The following is a 19,043-nucleotide window of genomic DNA, read 5'->3' as shown; positions in this document are numbered from 1 at the left end:
AAAGTTTTGGGGGTCAAATTATAATCATCTCAAAGATTTGGGGTCACCATTAAAGAAAAATAAAGTTTAGGGGCCTATTTGAAATTAAATTAGACCTGATTGAAATAAGTTACACGTTTTTAGAGCCATAGAGAAAATACTCAAAAGTTAGGGGGCTGGAATGAAAATTCGTCACCAGACTTCTTGACCTAACAGGTCATTGGGCCATTTTCTTATTTGTTTGGACCGAAAACTCCCCAGCCCAACGGAAACCCAGAGCAAACGAAATGGGCCAATCTATCATGTATGACCCGAAGATTAGCCAACAAAACCGGTGGGCTTCAACCCTCTAGCCCAAACCAAAACCCAAAAATAATAAACTAAACCCATTGCCTTAAACCCAAGCAAAATAACCTCTCAACCCAAATCACCTATTTCAATAAAACCCAACATGGAAAAATCAACTAAAATTATTAAGCCACAATTATAACCTAAAACCAAGAATTAATCTACCCCAAAAGACTACTTAAAAATGAAAAGATGATTAAAGTCTAAAAGGGCGAAATAACTTTAACTTTTTCCAATTTTTTGAGTCATATCAGAATAAGGCGAAATTTGGGGGGTTCAAATGCAACAAAAATAGGGACCTAATTGAATGAATTATGAAGGTTTTGGGGTCGAATTATGAAGTTCTAAAAGATTTGGGGTTAAATCACAAAAAAAGAAAATGGAGGGACTGAAAATGCAATTTTAGACAAGTAATTGTCTTCTCCAACGAGCATTTCAGCTTTCCTTGCGATCAGAGCAATACCAGAAATCTGGTTTCAATTCTAACCATTCCCAACCGACAATGAAACTCACAACACCCCCCTCTCATCACATCAATTCGGACTCAAACATAGGGCAGCATAAAAACAGAAAAAGTGCAAAAAACCAGCACGTCAGAGCCTCCCAAGACTCTGTTTTCTACCATGAAAAATTAGCTATCATGTTCGGACAAACACTGAATTAGCCGAATGTTCCTTTTTCTCACACGCAAAACGCAAGCAAAATCATCTTCAAGTAGAACTCTCAACTGGGCATTTCATCGAACAGGTCAGGGGTATAAAGAATTTCGCCAATCCTTTGCTCAATTTGAAGTTAATCAGCCCCAAAATTTACAGCATCCCAATCAAATTTCTCACACAACAGAAATTATAGCCCCACATGAATACATAGACGTCAGAAAAGGATAAAAGTTTTACTAAAAAGAAGAAAGGAAGAGAAAATCAGGTCAATACCTCTCATTTTCACCCATCCGCTAGCAAAATTAAAGAGAGGAAAGGAGAAAGGGAACCTTACCAAGCTTTTGCGGTGAGGATTTGCAGGTGGTGGTGGTGGATTCTGGTGGCAGCAGCGGCAACAGCAACTCCTTGCTGATTCCTTCGATTCTTGGTTTTCCTTTGCTCTGTTTTCTTGTCGAAGCTCTTCCCTTTTTCCTCCCCTCTTTTTTCAATTTTTCTTCCGTCTACTCTCTGGCTTTCTCTCTCTCTTTTCGCTCTGTTTTCTTTTTCCTTTCTCCAAAACCTCCTCCCTTTTTCCGTTCAGCCGAAGACCTCCTCTCCTTTTTCTCTGTTTTAGCCGAAGCCTTCCCCTGTTTTCCTTAGCTCGCCTTTCTTCTCTTTTTTTTCAGTGGCTAATCCTATTTTTCTTTTCACCGCCGCCCCTTTTCTCCTTTTCTTATTTTTCTTTTTGTCTCAAATTTCCTTAGGCCTCCATGTGTCCTAACACCTCGCCTTCTAGGTGTTATATTGTCAAAGAAATAAAGGGATACTTATCCCTATTGCATGTGCCCCACTTGGCCCTATTGCATGCATGTGTGTTATATATTATTTTTGTTTTGTATTTTTCTTTCTTTTCAAAAACCAATTTATAAATAAATGCTAATTTCTAATTACCTTACAAAATGTCATTTTATTTAGTAAAACTTGAGTTTGAAAAAGATAAAAATGGATCTTTATTAAGAATTTTCTTTTTCTGAAATTTAGTGTAAAAAATGTTTTAAAAAGAAAAGAAAATGATGAATCTTAATGTACCAAAATAAAAATAAACACTAATTACTATTTGCAACCTTAAATCAATTAAAATAATAATAATGAAAACAAGAATAAATAATAATAATAGTAATAATAATAAAATAAAAATAAAAATAACAGAATAAAACTAAAATTGAATTAAATAAACAAATAAAGCTAAAAATAAATTAATTAAATAAATAAAGCTAAAAATTTGAAATAAATAAATAAATAAATCTAAAATTGAATTAATTAAATAAATAAAGTTTAAAATTGAATTAATAAAATTTTGGTGTCTACAACGGGAGCCCAAAGGCTGCCATGCAAGCAAACCCTCTTACTATTTCTGCATAATTTCAAATCGTGAAAGTTACCAATCTCATATTTTAATATCTTTTTACCCGACAACATTTATAACTCTCTCGTATAATATGCCAAAAGGTGCGCCTATCCATTTTAAATTCACTCTTATAACTAATATCACTTTAATTAGTCTAAACAAATAAAAAATCTTGTCAACAACTTTTTCCTTACTACTTCTCGATTGACACTTTTTGTTATTCAAATTCATCATACTAATATGATGGCACATTGTAAAGAAAATAATCATTGCTACAGCCATTTGATGAAGTTAAATTAAACTGTACTTATCGCTCATAAGTGCACAAATTGTATGTAAAAAGGACAAGTATTCAGGTGTCGATTCCATAGAAAAGATTAATCAAATACCAACATTTACTAAACTCTTTATTATTTAGACTAGAAATTATCTCAAAAACTTCAAATAGTAAATAAAATTCAATTAAAACTAAAATAATCAAAGACAAAAGATTCCTAGATTTTAGAATTCCTCAATTATCCTAACCAAAAATATTAGTCAATAAATTAACTCTTGTGCAATAACTATGATAAATCTCCTTAATTTTTAATATCTACTTTTGTAATGCATTAATTATCTCAAAAACAAGTCAAAGTTTGAGATATAAAGTAAATTAAAAAGTCATTAAAATCATGAGGTTGTACAAGAACACTTTATATGCTTCTCTACGTTTGTGAGTTACACAATAAAGTTTATACATTTACCAACTAAAACTTAAGTTTTTTTTTTTTAAGAAAATCAACAGCTTAAGTTTTCACGACTAATAGCCTTTTAATTTTAAAGATAAACAAACAAAGGTGTAAAATAGCATGTACAATATTCATCAATTAACTAAGTAAGATCACGAACTAAGGAGTAATTGAATCCATCCAATCCCAAAATAAGTAATTAACTACTCTTAACAAAAGTTAACTTAATAAAAACAATAAGTAACATTGAATAGATAAAGGAAAAAAAGAAACTTTTATTCCAAGACAGGCAAAGAGCTCCTTCTTCCTTCAATTTTCTTCCAAAGTTGTATTACAGAAAACAAAGAAAAGCGTGCTCTAATTCTACTCTAACCTAAGAAAAGTAAGTTTAATTGAAGATCTACATTATTAATAGATACCAAAGTACATCTAACAGCTTCTTAAATTTGTCCACAAATTGTCTTTTTATACAAAAAAGAATTGGAAATCGATTCAAAAGAGGAATCCCTACCATGATGGATTTTGACTATTTTGCAACCGACTTGAAACGAAAAATCTCTATGAAGCATATAGAATCAGTTTTTATGAGAAACAGGAAAATTGTATTTAATTGAATTAGCTTTTCTATGATTCAAGAATCAAGTCATTTGGACATGTAAGTATGAAGCAATGTCTAAAATACCACTAACTTTTCAGAAGGCAATTTTAGAAGTTTCCAAAATACAACACTAGGAAATCATTTCCAAAATACAACACTAGGAAATCTATAATTTGGACTTTTGGATAGGAAACTAGAGTGGCAGAGAATTGTATCCTTGATCTTAACTTTCAAACGTATCAAAATTCAACTCAATATGATCTCTTTAGCTCAAGTTATCAAACTAGAATCTAAATTGTATTTGAAAACAACTTTCTTAACTTCTTTGGCATGGTTTCAATTTGATTTCTTTCTTACTCCAAACTTCCAAAATGCCTTTTGGCATCTAACGAGCATCCTTTAACACATGTTTAAGTACTTTTTAAGCCCTTGTTTCAAATCCAAACTAGACAAACAAAAAATACCACCTAAAACTATTAATTTTGTAATTTTACAACAAACCATGTTTAAAACATGAAAACCTAAGTAAAACCCCGAATTGAACAACATTCACATATAAATACATAACAAATGTATTCAAATATATATGGAAATAATGTAAAATATGACACTTATCATTATTGCACACATGAGACGAATATTATGAATTCATCTTTATCATCTTAATGTAGTAGAAGAGTGATCCATTCTATATAAAGATATATAGATTAACTTAAAACCAAAGCATCAGCTAATATATTAGACTTTTAGGTTCATAAAACTAAATAATATTATCTTCTAAATAAATGACTGTATGCATGTTCAACCATAATTGAGAAAAAGAAAAAGAAATAGAATCAATCAAGTTATAAATTAGGCCAACTTTTTGAAGAACTGCACATTTTGATAACTCTCAGTTTTATAATTCAAAATGAATTGCAATTTAAAGTAAATAGTCTATCATCAAAAGCAATACCTAATATGTCACAAGATTTATAGGATACTATAATATATATTGTTAGACATCATAACCCATAATGCATAACTCAATATTATAGTGGCACTAAAAATTTAGTTGAGCATCCTATCTCTATGATGATAGTGCTACTAAGTGTGATGCAAGGGAAGGATTTAACCCTCAATGAGACCAAGGCAATATTTCCAAGGGCATATGTCGTTCATACCCCTGGAGGACTTACGTATATAAGAGTTGCCACGAGAACATGTGTTATGCATTTGGGCTATCCCTAGAGACTCTCTTGAGAATCAAGATAAGATCCCCTGGCTAGTAATAGTGCTAAGCCACATTAGAACTAATGACCAATCAATATTATGTGTGTGGTGGTTAACATTTGATCAAGGGGACATGAGTCAAGGTTTAAACCATTATGGTTTCGGTCAAATAAAAAACTATCAACACTAAGTATAGCTATCAACATCTATACCTATTGCGGAGTATAATGTCACCCAATAATTAATAATATAAAACTTTGAAACCTTGTAGGGAATTGTTAGTAAAGCTTTAAAGCTTCCAATAATACTTTGTCAAGTATCTTTACTTGGTCAATTCTCTTCACTTTTGTTAGTAAACTAAATCCTACAATAAAATAGCTAACTAAACTTGCCATTAACTAGCCATTATGATATCGATAATTATCTCAATCTTAGGAACCTATTACTACTCTGTGGCTTTTGTTACGTCCTTCGTCCTATTTTTATATCATGATTAACTTTGTACATAGTTTAAGAACTCATCAACTATTAAAGTAAGTCTTTCCATTAGTGCCCTCAATTAAAATTCAACATCTTGTTAGTTGAGCTTGAAATTTTAAAAAAGGCACAACTACTAAATTACAAAAATAGTCTGTAACATGATTTATTAGGAAATATAATTTAAATGCTTTTTCTTGGAAATTGTATCAAAGATATAGTAGAAAAGTTGGGCTTTATTATTTGTATTGAAACCATGACAAATATTTTAAGATAAACCAAATTTGAAACTAATGACTAATAAGTACTATAAATAGTAGACATATGTGAAGACGATTGAGCCGCTCGCGAATTACATAAATATTCCTACTTATTTAACTAATTACTAAACTAAAAACTAGATACAATTTCTCCAAGGACCAAGGACCAAGGACCAAGACAGCGGACACCCCTAACACAAACACGCCTCTTTCTTCTTCCCACTCGGCTGTTCCACTGTGGGCAACTCGGCATTCTTCTTTCCCCAAATCAAAAGCAAACCCTAGCCGCCGCTACCACTGTTTTCACCACTCACCAGTCGGCCACTTCTGCCACCACCACTGCCGTCCTTCAATTGAAGAGCCCTTCTCTCCTAGTCCCAGTTTGTTGGCCAACGTTAGACTCAGCTACGGTAGACATTTCATCAGCTCCATTGGTGGAGGGCCTCGCGAACAGGTAATCCATCACTCTTATTCCCTTATTCTCTGTTTTTGTTTCTGTATAATGATGCTTGGTGGTAGAATAAGTGATTGTTTCCTGTCATTAAAGCCAGATCGACTTCTTCACCTCGTTCCTGTTGTAGAATGTATAGATGCAAAATTATTACTATTAATTTCCTCTTTCGTGTTAATGGCGACGGAGCTGGAGCTCTCGTTAGAATTAGATCGCCTCTTCCTTTCACAAAAATTTTTCTTGTGAAAATGTTTTCTTTGAAATTATTTTCCCAATAAAAAAAGTAATTTCACTATATTTTCTGGTGTTTGGTTGAATTTTGAAAAGTTTTTTCATCGGTAACAGCAAAATTAGCTCACGGTAACGGGCCGCCACCACCATACCACTACCACTACCATCCCTACAATTACTCAACAGAACCACCACCATCTCCGCTGTATTCTCCTTGCGCACTATCCTTAACTTGTCCAGAGGTCTTTCTCTATTTTCCTTTTTTAATTTCAATTTTTTCTCTCTTTTTTGTCAAATTCCTGCTTTGTGTGGGCTCCATGGGTGTCATTGCTGACGTATGTGATGAGTGAAGCCTGGGGAGGTCGGCGGCGGCACCGACTAATAGGGCAGACTACGTTGTATATTTAGCTTTTGACTTTTACATTCGATTCATTGTGCAGGAATTATCGGAAGAAGTTTGGAAGGGAGGAAGAGATGCCGGGGTTAACCTGTAACGCTTGCAATAAGGAATTTCAAGATGAAATTGAGCAGAAGCTCCATTACAAATCCGAATGGCACCGTTACAACCTCAAGCGCAAGGTTAGTTACTTTCTGTCTCATCAATGGAACAATTTTTCCCATTTTTGCTTTTAACATAATTTGCAACATCTCTTAATTTGGGTAGTTTTTTAGCTTATTTTTGGCATCTTTTGGACAGCTTTAGCCAAGGTTGCTTTGTAGTTGTCCACAATAATTCTAGCCTAAGATTCTATAAAGATTTTATGAGAGAATGATGCGGGACAGAAAATTATGGACACTAATATATGAGAAGAAAATTAAGGTTGACAAGATTGTAACCGATTTAGGACTGAGATTGTGATTTTTCAGTTGGTTTCAGTGTATGTGTATTTCAGTGTCCCACTAGTTGGTATTTGGCTGCATTTTGATGATAGATAGTTGGAGCTCTATGTAGTACCTATATTCAGAATTTCAAGGGTCAAGCATGTTCAGTAAGGGTTAGGCATTGTTAGGAGTCCAAGGGTCTTGCATGGCTAGAATTCCAATGGACAGCCACCATAGCAGCAGCTTTGGTGGACCAATTTGTCAGGTAAAGTTGTGAGTTTGTTCTGTCTTTAGAGTCTATTTATAGCATGTAAAATGCGAAATAAATGAAGAGATTTAGATTGACTCCATCTTCTCTCTAAGGTGCAAAGGGAGGCATCTAGTTAGAGAAGAATCAACACATTGAATAGGTTTACCTGTCTAATGAAGCCTTTTGTAGGTATTAACCCACTAGTTTGGCTCTCCGCTTTGTTAATTGGTCTCTGGCAGTTTGTCTAGGTAGCCTTGGACAAGATCTTTATGGTTAGTATAGACAGTACAAGCTGTCGACCTGGTCGTGCCTAGCAATGAATTTGTAGAGATTTGGGGAGGTATCATTTCTTTGGTGATATTGGTATACTTTGTCCTTATCTAGATTTTGAGCTTTTAGACTCAGATTGTTTGTTTGTTGTTGAGACATTGTTAAATGGAAAGAAGGAAAAAGGAGGCAGAAAGTCCATGGTTCAATTGACGGACAAGTTGAGATTCTAGCTCCCTACTTCAGGATGCACACAGAATATAACAACATTCCATCAAAGTTGAATAAAAAGCACAAATCAGTACAGTATCCAGTGTTTGTTCTACCCACTTCTCATCATAATTAAGTGCAAAATATTTTTCATAAGCTTGACTTATCAAATAAATTTTGAGAGAATTGGTGAATTTCTTCTCCTCCTCCCCTTTTGTTACTTCTTTCTTCTCCTGCCTTGTCCTCATATTTTGGAGCTAAAAAATCCATTCCAAAGTCTCTACAACTAAAGTTTTGAAATCAATCTTATGCTCCACAAGCTTTTTGGTAGTGCATGTGTATTTTCTAATTCTTAAATCCTGCTAAATACTTTGTGCAAGCTCACACCAGCAAGAGCATATCACCTGTGTAGCCTCAATGAGTGCCTCTAGAGCATGAGGGTAGTGTGTTGGTCCCTGCCACATGTGATGGTGCACACTGATTTTATTGGGCTGATCTTCCAGCCAGAATGCATCATGTTGTGTCATTATCTGTAGGGTTACAAGGTTTACTGCTGTAAGATTTGAGTAAAATAAGCAGCAGTAATCAATAAGGCAAGCAAAAGTGCCATTTCAATTTGTAATGTTGCAAGTTTGTGTCAAGCATAGGGGTGCAAACGAATCGAGCTGTTCGCGAGCCGCTCGCGAGCAGCTCGGTCAACGCTCGACTCGAGCTCGGTCAATATCGAGCTCGAGCCAGCTCGTTTATAATATGAGTCGAGTTCGAGGCTTTTTTTCTCGTGCTCGCGAGCCGCTCGCGAATTACATAAATACTCCTACTTATTTAACTAATTACTAAACTAGAAACTAGATACAATTTCTCCAAGGACTAAGGACCAAGACAGCGGACACCCCTAACACAAACACGCCTCTTTCTTCTTCCCACTCGGCTGTTCCACTGTGGGCAACTCGGCATTCTTCTTTCCCCAAATCAAAAGCAAACCCTAGCCGCCGCTACCACTGTTTTCACCACTCACCAGTCGGCCACTTCTGCCACCACCACTGCCGTCCTTCAATTGAAGAGCCCTTCTCTCCGAGTCCCAGTTTGTTGGCCAACGTTAGACTCAGCTACGGTAGACATTTCATCAGCTCCATTGGTGGAGGGCCTCGCGAACAGGTAATCCATCACTCTTATTCCCTTATTCTCTGTTTTTGTTGCTGTATAATGATGCTTGGTGGTAGAATAAGTGATTGTTTCCTGTCATTAAAGCCAGATCGACTTCTTCACCTCGTTCCTGTTGTAGAATGTATAGATGTAAAATTATTACTATTAATTTCCTCTTTCGTGTTAATGGCGACGGAGCTGGAGCTCTCGTTAGAATTAGATCGCCTCTTCCTTCCCATTTCCGTCCCCAATTTCAATCAATTAGCCGAAAAAAAAAATTTGTCTCTTCTCAGGTATTCGGTGAATTAAGATTGTACTGATATTGATTGGAAGTTGGAACAAGCGTTTTTGTCTATGTATTTTTTTCTCCTTATTTTCTTTTTTTTTTTTTGAATTTGGATTTAGGACGGTTTTTGAAGATTGGTAAGAATGTTGGGTTTCTTTTTTTAACTTCTTACATACATTTTCATGGAATATACCTTCTGTTTGATTGCAATAATTTTGGTTTGTAGTTTTTGATTGTTCACTTTTTATTTTCTCATTCTGGGGTAATTTTTAGGTTGTCCTGTTAGAAAATGCAAGCTGTGTTGCGTTTAGAAATTATGTGCTTAGTGAACTTAATCAATGTTAAAGTATAAATGGCCTTTTCGGCTGTTGGTGATAGGAGAAAGTATAAATGTTAAAGATATGACAGATTTGTGCACTAAGAGTAAATGGAATGACTTTGATGATATTTAGTCAAGGGTAAGAGTAAATATGCAAAACTCAACTAAGAAGGTAATTAAACATAATCTTTGATATGATTTTTTTTATGTTACATAACCTTGGCTTATGTTACGATTGGATTTGCGTTGCACTACATTTAATATTCCAAACCTGGGAAAACAGAGTTTATAGACATTAGGAAAAGAGTTTACTAGCTGCAATTTGGGTTTTTTTGCTGTTTATGTTTTAGGCTCAGTTTTGTATGCTTCAGGATGTTCCTTTTGCTTAGAAGTTGTTTCATACTTTCTCAACAGAGTTAATCGTGTGGAGCACTTTGTTACTAGCTGCAATTTGGGTTTTTTTCTTTCATTTTTGTTATATTACTAGCTGCAATTTGGGTTTTTTTTTCGTGTGGAGCACTTTGTATGCTTCAGGATGTTCCTTTTTCTTTCATTTCTGTTATATTTCTGTTACTAGATGGGCTGTTATTGAAAAAAAAATTGATCTCATTTATTGGACAATGAAAAACTTGTTTGTTGTTACTTTTAATTCATGTTTGGAATTGTTATATTCAAGTTTGCAAGGCATTGAATAGGTTAAAACGTGCTATTGGAGTCAGGTTAAATAAAGCTGGTTATGTTTAGTGATAGAAATTTTCGAGCTGAATTCGAGCCATTTCGAGCTCTTGTCGAGTTGAGTAAATCGAGCCCTATCGAGTCGAACTCGAGCCAGTTTCTTACTTAGTCGAGTCGAGCTCGAGCTCAATTTTCTCGAGCTCGTCGAGTTCGAGCTCGAGTTCGAACTCGAATGTACAGTAGTCGAGCCTGGCTCGATAAGTTCAATGTTCGACTCGGTTCGGCTCGTTTGCACCCCTAGTCAAGCATTCATACCGTTGTTGGAAAAGGTTTTTAATAACTTGGGATGCCACAAAACCACTAATATTGTCAAATGCAACGATTGAATGTGCATTTCACAATTTGTCAAATAATGTGCAACCATGCCTTGAGCATATTGGTGATATGTATTGTGCATTAAAAACTGTCTTTACTGTTATATATATATATATATATACGGGATGAGGGTTTAGCCCCTTAAATCAGGAAAGTAAAGAAGATTAAAGAAATAAAAAGCATAAGAGTAAGGAAGTGAGTCGCAGTCGGACTGCCACTAGTTAGTATAGGCGGTTGAACCAGCCATATATGATTAGTATAAACAAATTGAAATAAAACAAGTAAACGAATATGAATATAGGTGGCTCAGCCAACCATTTGATTGAATAAGAATTGCAGAATATAAAATAAGAAAACTTACAAGGGTATGAAGCTTATGTGCAAGCTCCTTTGTTTGATCAAAACTAAAAACTAAAAATCTAAAAACTAAGAACTTGTTTGTAGAGAGAGGGAGGAGAGTTTCTTCAAGCTAGAGGGAAGTTGTCTTGAAGAAATGGTGTAAGAATGGTGTGTGGAATGTGTTGGGTTTGAGGGGTATTTATAGCAAAAATTTCCGTAGTGCTATAGTATCCGCTACAGTGTTTTTACTGTTGCTACAGTACAGCTGCAGTACCACTACAGTGCGCGCTACAGTGCATTGTTTGTCCTTTGTTGCCGTGCATGCACAGTACTTGCCGGACTGCTACAGCACTTCCAGTGCTTGTTGTTTGTATTTTTATGGAATTTGTTAGAAATTTCCATAAAAATCATCCTCATTGTCTGGGCCTACATATTCGCCCAGGTTTATTCCAGAATTGGAGGCTTCTTTGTTTGAAGTTGAACTAGAGGCTTCTTTGTTTGAAGCTCCTTTTGACTGATCCAGCTGTAAAAGTATATCCTTGAGTTATTTGATATACTCTTGTTTGTCAATGATTGATGCTAATTTTGTTACTGAGATAGACTTTTGTTGCAAAAACTGGCTTGTTTGATTGTCCCCAGGCTTTATTAAGCGAGGATTCTTCTGAAACCATGACTGGATGTTTGCTGGTTGAATGAAATTTTTGTTAAATGTTGACCACCATTTTGAATACCCTTGTCGAACTAATAATGGTGGAAGTTGTGTTTGCTGAATGTATTCATATTTCCACTGGTAGACCCATGCTACCGAAAATATGGAAAAGAAGTGCAAACTGATTGGTATATAGTTGTTTGGAGGTTCAAATCTTTGTTTAAATATTTTGTAGCTCTGTTTGATATCTGGAGGAAGGATGTCCAGATTAGGTCCAAGTGCTTTCCACCGTGCTACAAACCATGCCGGAAAATCATATTTATTTGTTTTCAAAAAATAGAAAAGATAAGAATGTTGGTTTAATTCATTTTGAAAGGTGAAGGTATAGAACCAGGATGCCTTATAATCCCAATAAGTATATCCTGGAGGATTGAAGGAAGTATTGAAAGGTTTGGGTTTACTTAGGTTTGTTCCCCATTCTGATGGCTTAATAACCTTTAGAATTTGGGCACTGGAATGAGTGTTGATGTATTTTCCGTAGGATTCCCAATTTTGTCTCTTAATTCTGTGTCGTGGGGTTTAAGAATTAGAGACTTTGAATCTGTAAGAATGAGTTTGTAATACTCAAGTGTTTTGGTGAGAGTTTGAGGTATAAAGTTGTAAGTTTCTGGCAGAATAGTTTGGGCCAGTTGGTTTGGGTCATCATGCCAATAATCAAGTTCGGTTTGGACCACAGGAAGATGGGTACTTGACTTGATATAGGGGTAGGAAGTTTTGTTTGGCTTCGGTTCAAGATTAGCTAGGTTTTTGGGTTCTTGAATAGTGAGTGATTTGGGTTTTGGTTCCTGAATAACAAGAGATTTGGGTTTGATATTTTGAGCTATGACTGTTTTGAGATGATCTGGTGTGCCCCAAATAGGATACCCTGGTAATTCAGACTTGTATCCTTGTGATTCAACCCATTGTTTGAGGCGTTCAAAGTATAATTGTTTTTCATCTTCTTCTTCGGCTATATCAGCCCATGTTTTAGGAGAGGCTGTGGATATGGGTTGAGGAGAAGAAAAAATTTGAAACCTATTTGGAGTTAAGTTTGAAGAAGATAACTTCTTTTCTGTTTGGGATGAACTGGAGGAACTCGAAGAGTCCTGTTTGGCTATTTGAGAAGAGGGATTTGGTTTATCTGGGGATTTCTCCTGTTGTTTCTTTTTCTGGACATCTTATCTTCCCTGCAAGAATTCACGAGTTAAATAATCAGGAATAGAATTTGAAGATCCTTTAATGTATTCAATGTCAAAATCAAAGATTGATAAAACTGCTTGCCATCTTGCAAAGATTTGTTTAGAGGCAAGATTTTTAACATCTTTTTGTAAAACATCTTTAGCTGACTTACAATCAACTCGAAGTAAAAACTTCTGGTTTAGTAATTCAGCTTGGAATTTTGTAATACATAAAACTATTGCTAAAATTTCTTTTTTAATAGTAGAATAGTTTTGTTGAGAATTTTTCCAATGTTTTGAAGCAAAAGCAATTATTTGTTCTTTATTATTTTTTGTTTGTTTAAGAATACCACCATATCCTAAATCAGAGGCATCTATCTCAACAATTTTTGGGATTGTTGGATCTGGAAGGGCTAAGCAAGGAATGGCTTTGACCTGGGTTTTAATTTTTCTGACTGTTTCTGTATGGATATCTGTCCACAAGGGTGGAGTAGTTTTCAATCTGTCTTATAAAGGTTTTGCTATATTGCTAAGATTTGGAATGAAATCTGAGACATAGTTTAAACAACCCAAGAATCTTTGGAGTTGTTTGTCAAGAATTTGGTCAGGAAATTTATAAGCAAATTGAATTGACCTATTGATCGGGGTAATGGTTCCTTGGTGAATATGATGTCCAAGAAACCTAATTTTTGTTTGAAAAAGGCTGATTTTCTTTTGAGAAACAACAAGACCATTTTTCTGGGTGATATGAAGTGTTGTTCAATACTTTCTGAGAATACCAGAACATCATCAATATAAACAATGATGAATGAGGAGTAAGGACTGAATATCTCATTCATAATCCTTTGGAATTCAGAGGGAGCATTTTTAAGTCCAAATGGCATTACGTTCCATTTGTAATGTCCAAATGGTACTGTAAATGCTGTTTTGTATCTGTCTGAGATATGGATCTGGATTTGCCAAAATCCTGACTTCATATCGAATTTTGAGAATATCTTGGCAGAATAAAGCCTTTGAAGTAAATCCTTCTTGTTTGGTATAGGATATCTAATCCATCGAAGAGCTTTGTTTAAAGCTTTGTAATTGATTACAAGCCTTGGAACTCCTCTTTCAATCTCTGATGGTTTGTTGACATAGAATGCCGAACAGCTCCATGGAGATTGGCTAGGGCTAATAATGCCTTTGGAAAGAAGATCATTAATCTCGTTTTGGCAATGTTGTAGCAGTTCCTGATTCATCTGTATAGGTCTGGCTTTTGTTGGAATATTTTTTTCCTCAAAGTCAGGTTCATAAGGAAGATGAACAGTATGCTGTTTCCTTGTCGAAAATGCATTTGGAATTTCTGCACAAACCGTTTTTTGGATTCTTGTTTGCAGATTCTGGATTCTTTGTTGAATTTCTGATCTCTTAAGCTGCTCATCTATCCTCTTGTAAACAATTTCTTCTTTTAAGAAATTGAGTTGACTGTTTTTGAGGGATAGATAATTTAATGTTTTTTGAATCGTTTTTCTGGAGAAGGGTAAAAGAGCATCTTGCCCATATTTTTGAGGTATGATCCCTTCATTAGTGGTCAGATAAGGGATAAGTTTGATAACAAAAGTTGTTCCAAGGATAACATTGTTGGTTAGGTCTTTTGCCAAGTGGAAGGTTTCTTTGATGGATACAGAAGAGAATTGAACTTGGATATTTGAAAGTTTGAATTGAATGTTTAATTGGGAACCATTGGCTCCTCTAAGGCTTTCTTTTGTTTTTTCAAAAAACCTTGTTGGAATAAAACCTTCTTGAATACAACTGAGATCAGCTCTTGTGTCAAATAAAGCTTCTGTTTCTGCAATATAATTGTCACTGATAACCAGTCTTATAAAAACAAAATGTTTTTTGTAAGATATTATATTTGACTGAGAAGGTTTAATGATTTCTTCTTCAATAGTTAATTGGGCTATTTTTTCAATTGTTTTAATCTCCCTATTGAGAGAAGCAATTTCTGTTTGAAGATCTTTAACAGTGATAGGTTGGACACTAGGTTGATTTTTAGTTAAAGACATTTATTGAGGAATATCCTATATCTTTTCTAATATCAAGACTAGTGGTATTAACAGAATTATCTATTGAGCTTGGTAGATCTATGGGAGGATCTGGTAGATCTATGTCTGCTGGATTTATATGAATTGAATTTAATGGATCTATGGATTCTGAAAGTTTATGAGAGGATTGTAGTGTATGAGTTGTTTCAGGCAGATCTATGGATAGATCTAAGGGTTCTTGTGTAAAATTTGTTGGAGATAGATCTATGACTTTTGGCTTAGTTTGAATTGGATTTACGGGATCTAGTGTGGAAACCTGGATTTTTGACATAGAAGATGCTAGTTTTGAAGTATTTTGGACTGGATTTTTGGGTTCTGGTGGGAACTCCTTAGTTGTTTGAGACTCATACCAGTCAAAGAAATGAATGTTTTGTTTTGTTTTTCTCAAAAAGTCATAAAAGTTTTCTTGTATATTTTTTCGGGCTTCTCCCTAATATTTGTTAAACAATTGTTTTCTTTTAAAATGATTGTGGTTTGCAAAGAATTCAGATCTAAGTTTTTCTTTGTCAATCTGGAATTTAGGAGATTTGTTTTCTAGTTTTCTTTGAATAAGAATTGATTGCTCAATCCGATTAATTCTTGTTTGAAGGTCATCCAAAGGTTTGTTGTTTAAAGAAGACCTAGGAGAAATAAAGTATGATTTAACCGATGACGCCATAAGCAAAAACAAGAAAATAAATAAATAACTAAACACACAAAAAGATTTAAAAACTTATAATCCTCTTCCCTTTGGCACAGAATCCTTCAGGATCCATGGAGGATAACCATTTTTCTAAACAGATTATAAAGGATAATGTGAAACCTACAAGAAAAGATCTAACCTTTTGAAAAATATTAGCTATACATGACGACCATATTTCCATCATAATAAAGATAGTAATAAACCTACAAGAATAGATCTAAACCATTTGAGAAAGATTAACTATGCATGATGACTATATTTTCAAACGAAATCATAAGATTGATAGTAAAAATCCATTTTCCCTGGATCTGATCCTCCTGACACTTCTCCGTCCTGGAGCATACCACCCCAAGAACCTTAACATCTCTATAGTGCCAAATCCCATGGTCTTACCTGGACCGGATGCTAGCAATTACAGGTTCCATGCCATTCAGACAGATCCAGAGTCATGAAATCAATACTAGCAAAATTATAATAAGTTTGAATACATTAGATAGTAATCACGAAGTTAACCAGTCTCATCCGACAGATCTAAACTTGAAGATCTACACTAGCAATAGCATAAATAAAGAAAGATGGTAATCACGAAATTAATAAATCTCATCAGGAAGATATAAACTTGTAGATCTACACTAACAACATCATAATAAGTAAAGAAAGATAGCCATCACCCCACTTCCCCCTCTGGCTCTGATACCAGATGGGAATATATGTTTCCCCGTCTGGTATCAGAGCCAGAGTTTAGCCCCTTAAACCAGATTGGGGTGGTATAGATCTGGCTCTGAATATATATATATATTATTCCAGGTTGCTGGAGTTCCTGGCGTGACAGAAGATCTGTATTTGGCTAGACAGTCTGCACTTGCAGAAGAGAAGAAAAACTTAAATGAAACTCCAATGCTCTATAGTTGTGGTCTTTGTGGCAAAAGTTATAGAAGTTCCAAGGCACATGCTCAGCATCTAAAGTCTAAAAGTCACTCGCTACGAGCTTCCCAGGGAGTTGGAAATCACGAAGGTGCAAATGCTATTATCAAACCTTTCCAACCCCGAATTCCTAATAAGCTTTCCCAAGACAATGAGTTGGACGATGAAGAAAGTGAAGAGAGTGAATGGGAGGAGGTTGACCCAGAGGAAGACTTGATGGGTGAGGCCACTGATTCTCTGACGCAGCTAAATATGAATGAGCAAAATTCTATGGATGAGGATGAAGGTAGTGATCCAGATCAGTTTTTTAAGGAGTTGGACCCATCTTGTTGCTTTATGTGTGACTTAGAGCATGGTACAATAGAAAGCTGCATGGTTCACATGCACAAGTGGCATGGATTTTATATACCTGATGTTGAATATCTGAAGGACCCAAAAGGCCTGCTTACTTATCTTGGATTGAAGGTAGTAACTGGATACTTTATCCGAAATAAAATTATGCACTCTATTTGCAGGCCCTGCAATGCTCTGTAGGAATAGTAACTGATATCTTTGTATGCTATTCTTCAGGTTAGAAGGGATCATATGTGTCTATATTGCAATGACAGATGCCATCCTTTTGGCAGTCTGGAAGCAGTTAGGAAGCACATGGAAGCAAAAAGTCATTGCAAAGTGCATTATGGTGATGGAGGAGATGATGAGGAAGCAGAATTAGAAGAGTTTTACGATTACAGCAGCAGGTATTGGCTTTCACAAGATATTTCTCTTATTATAATGAATGAAGCTTGAGAATATTAACCAGCATTTTAAGCTATACTGTCTGAAATAAGTACATTGTTTGTTGCAGTTACCTTGATGCTGATGGCAAGCAACTAGTTGTGGCAGATGATAGTCAAAACAGGATTGAATTTGGAAGTGGTGGATCTGAGCTCATAATAACCCGGAGTAACAAAGGGGGAATGTCAACAAGAGTACTTGGATCAAGGGAATTTCTACGATACTACCGCCAGAAACCACGTCCAATGCCTGCAACTGATGTTGCTATTACTGCTGCATTAGCTTCACGGTTTGGATCCGGACCCTTTCTCTTGTCTTGTTTGTTGGCAAACCTGCATACCACATAACATTACGTTATTTGAAAGAGAGTCTGTGTGGCAATTTCTTCTATATAATTATGATTTATTCATCCATTGAAAGGACAAAACAAAATTGACACAGAATCTATCTTCCTTATCCAACCATAGTGTTATCTCCTTGATCTTTTAATTATTTTCAAAACCCTTGTAGAGACCCAATGAAGTGCGACACAGCCCATTTTTCTCAACTACGGACTGGTTTAACCCAATGTAGAAATGAATAGATTGCCCTTGAATTAATATAATCATCGTTAAGCCATGTACTGCCAATGTGTTTTTGAAAAAAAAATAAAAATAAAAATAATCTATATTTGCTCATCCGGACTGTATTACCCGTGGGAACTTGTTTGTTAACGATTAAATTTAAGGTAAAATAACTTGGATTAACCAGCTAGAGAAGTTTGGTTGGTTGGCCTCATGCAATTGAAGTATCTATGAAACCTAAGCAAACTTAAAGGTGGGAAAAAAGTTTCGGATTTAACCAATGAAAGGAATCCATTGCTGACACAAGGTGCAGGAAACTTGTAGGGTGTTGTGGATAGACTGTTGGCTTGGGCGGGAGAGTATCTTGTTATTTGTGATGACATATTTACCTCTGTGCTTGAATTTGTTCATACATTTGCAGTCAAAATTCTGATAGTTTGGTGAGAAAAGAAAGTATAACACACGGGTTTTGGTAAAGAAGGTTGAAACCATGTTTAAGAAAGTCAGCATACATATGATAAAACAATCATCTAAGCTGCGCAAGTGTGTGATCATCTGCAGGTATAGGAGCATGGGTCTGGCAACGGTGCAGTCAAGAGAGCATATTGTGAGGATGAAGGTGTTGAAGGCCATGAAAAGGTCTGGCGTGGAGGCTATGCGTTCCAAGATTGGCATGAAGAGTAACGTCATCCGCAACCTTCCCAAGAATGTGACACATTAGCTTTTCAGTATGGTTTTACTGGTGATGCTACAATGTTTTTCAGTTCTTATGCATAGGATGCTGCAAGACCACATTGGTTGTGGCCTCAGCACTCTGATGGTGTAGTGATATGTTGAATGCTTAGGGCAACCAAAATGGAATGCTTTTATGATGTTCTTCTCATAAAGAACTGGTAAATTCACTATTTGGAGTCCGAAACTGCCATAAACATCGTAGTATAAAGCATCTAAAGGCACGAGCTAGATATCTTGTTAGATGCAGGAATTTGAGTTGTGCTTTGTATTTTTATTTAAGAAAATTCTAATTTGCATGCACCTGATTTGGGCTAACACAATGATGGCCCAAGACAGACCGCAAACCACCCTAACTGTTCCACGGATAACTCACAAATTAATCACTTTTTCTCTTGT

General features: G+C 35.4%; 1 protein-coding gene across 2 annotated transcripts; it reads left to right on the top strand.

Moving 5' to 3' along the window:
- The first annotated feature begins 5,817 nt into the window (after positions 1 to 5,817).
- On the top strand, positions 5,818 to 18,889 carry LOC113781097 (cytoplasmic 60S subunit biogenesis factor REI1 homolog 1-like). 2 transcript variants are annotated; one of them, XM_027326943.1, is made up of 7 exons: positions 5,818 to 6,102; positions 6,771 to 6,909; positions 8,729 to 9,034; positions 16,456 to 17,037; positions 17,143 to 17,312; positions 17,420 to 17,638; positions 18,474 to 18,889. In XM_027326943.1, exons 2-7 carry the CDS (start codon positions 6,805 to 6,807, stop codon positions 18,631 to 18,633), a joined length of 1,542 nt encoding a protein of 513 aa, XP_027182744.1. In that variant the 5' UTR covers positions 5,818 to 6,102; positions 6,771 to 6,804; the 3' UTR covers positions 18,634 to 18,889. The 2 variants fall into 2 exon arrangements, with proteins under 2 accessions (XP_027182744.1, XP_027182745.1); XM_027326944.1 differs by lacking the exon at positions 8,729 to 9,034.
- Positions 18,890 to 19,043: the final 154 nt, after the last annotated feature.

This window comes from Coffea eugenioides, chromosome 8 (genome assembly GCF_003713205.1).
Source record: "Coffea eugenioides isolate CCC68of chromosome 8, Ceug_1.0, whole genome shotgun sequence".
Lineage (NCBI taxonomy): Eukaryota > Viridiplantae > Streptophyta > Magnoliopsida > Gentianales > Rubiaceae > Coffea > Coffea eugenioides.
Note: the sequence above shows the minus strand (reverse complement) of the source record. Positions and strands in the feature narration are given on the sequence as shown.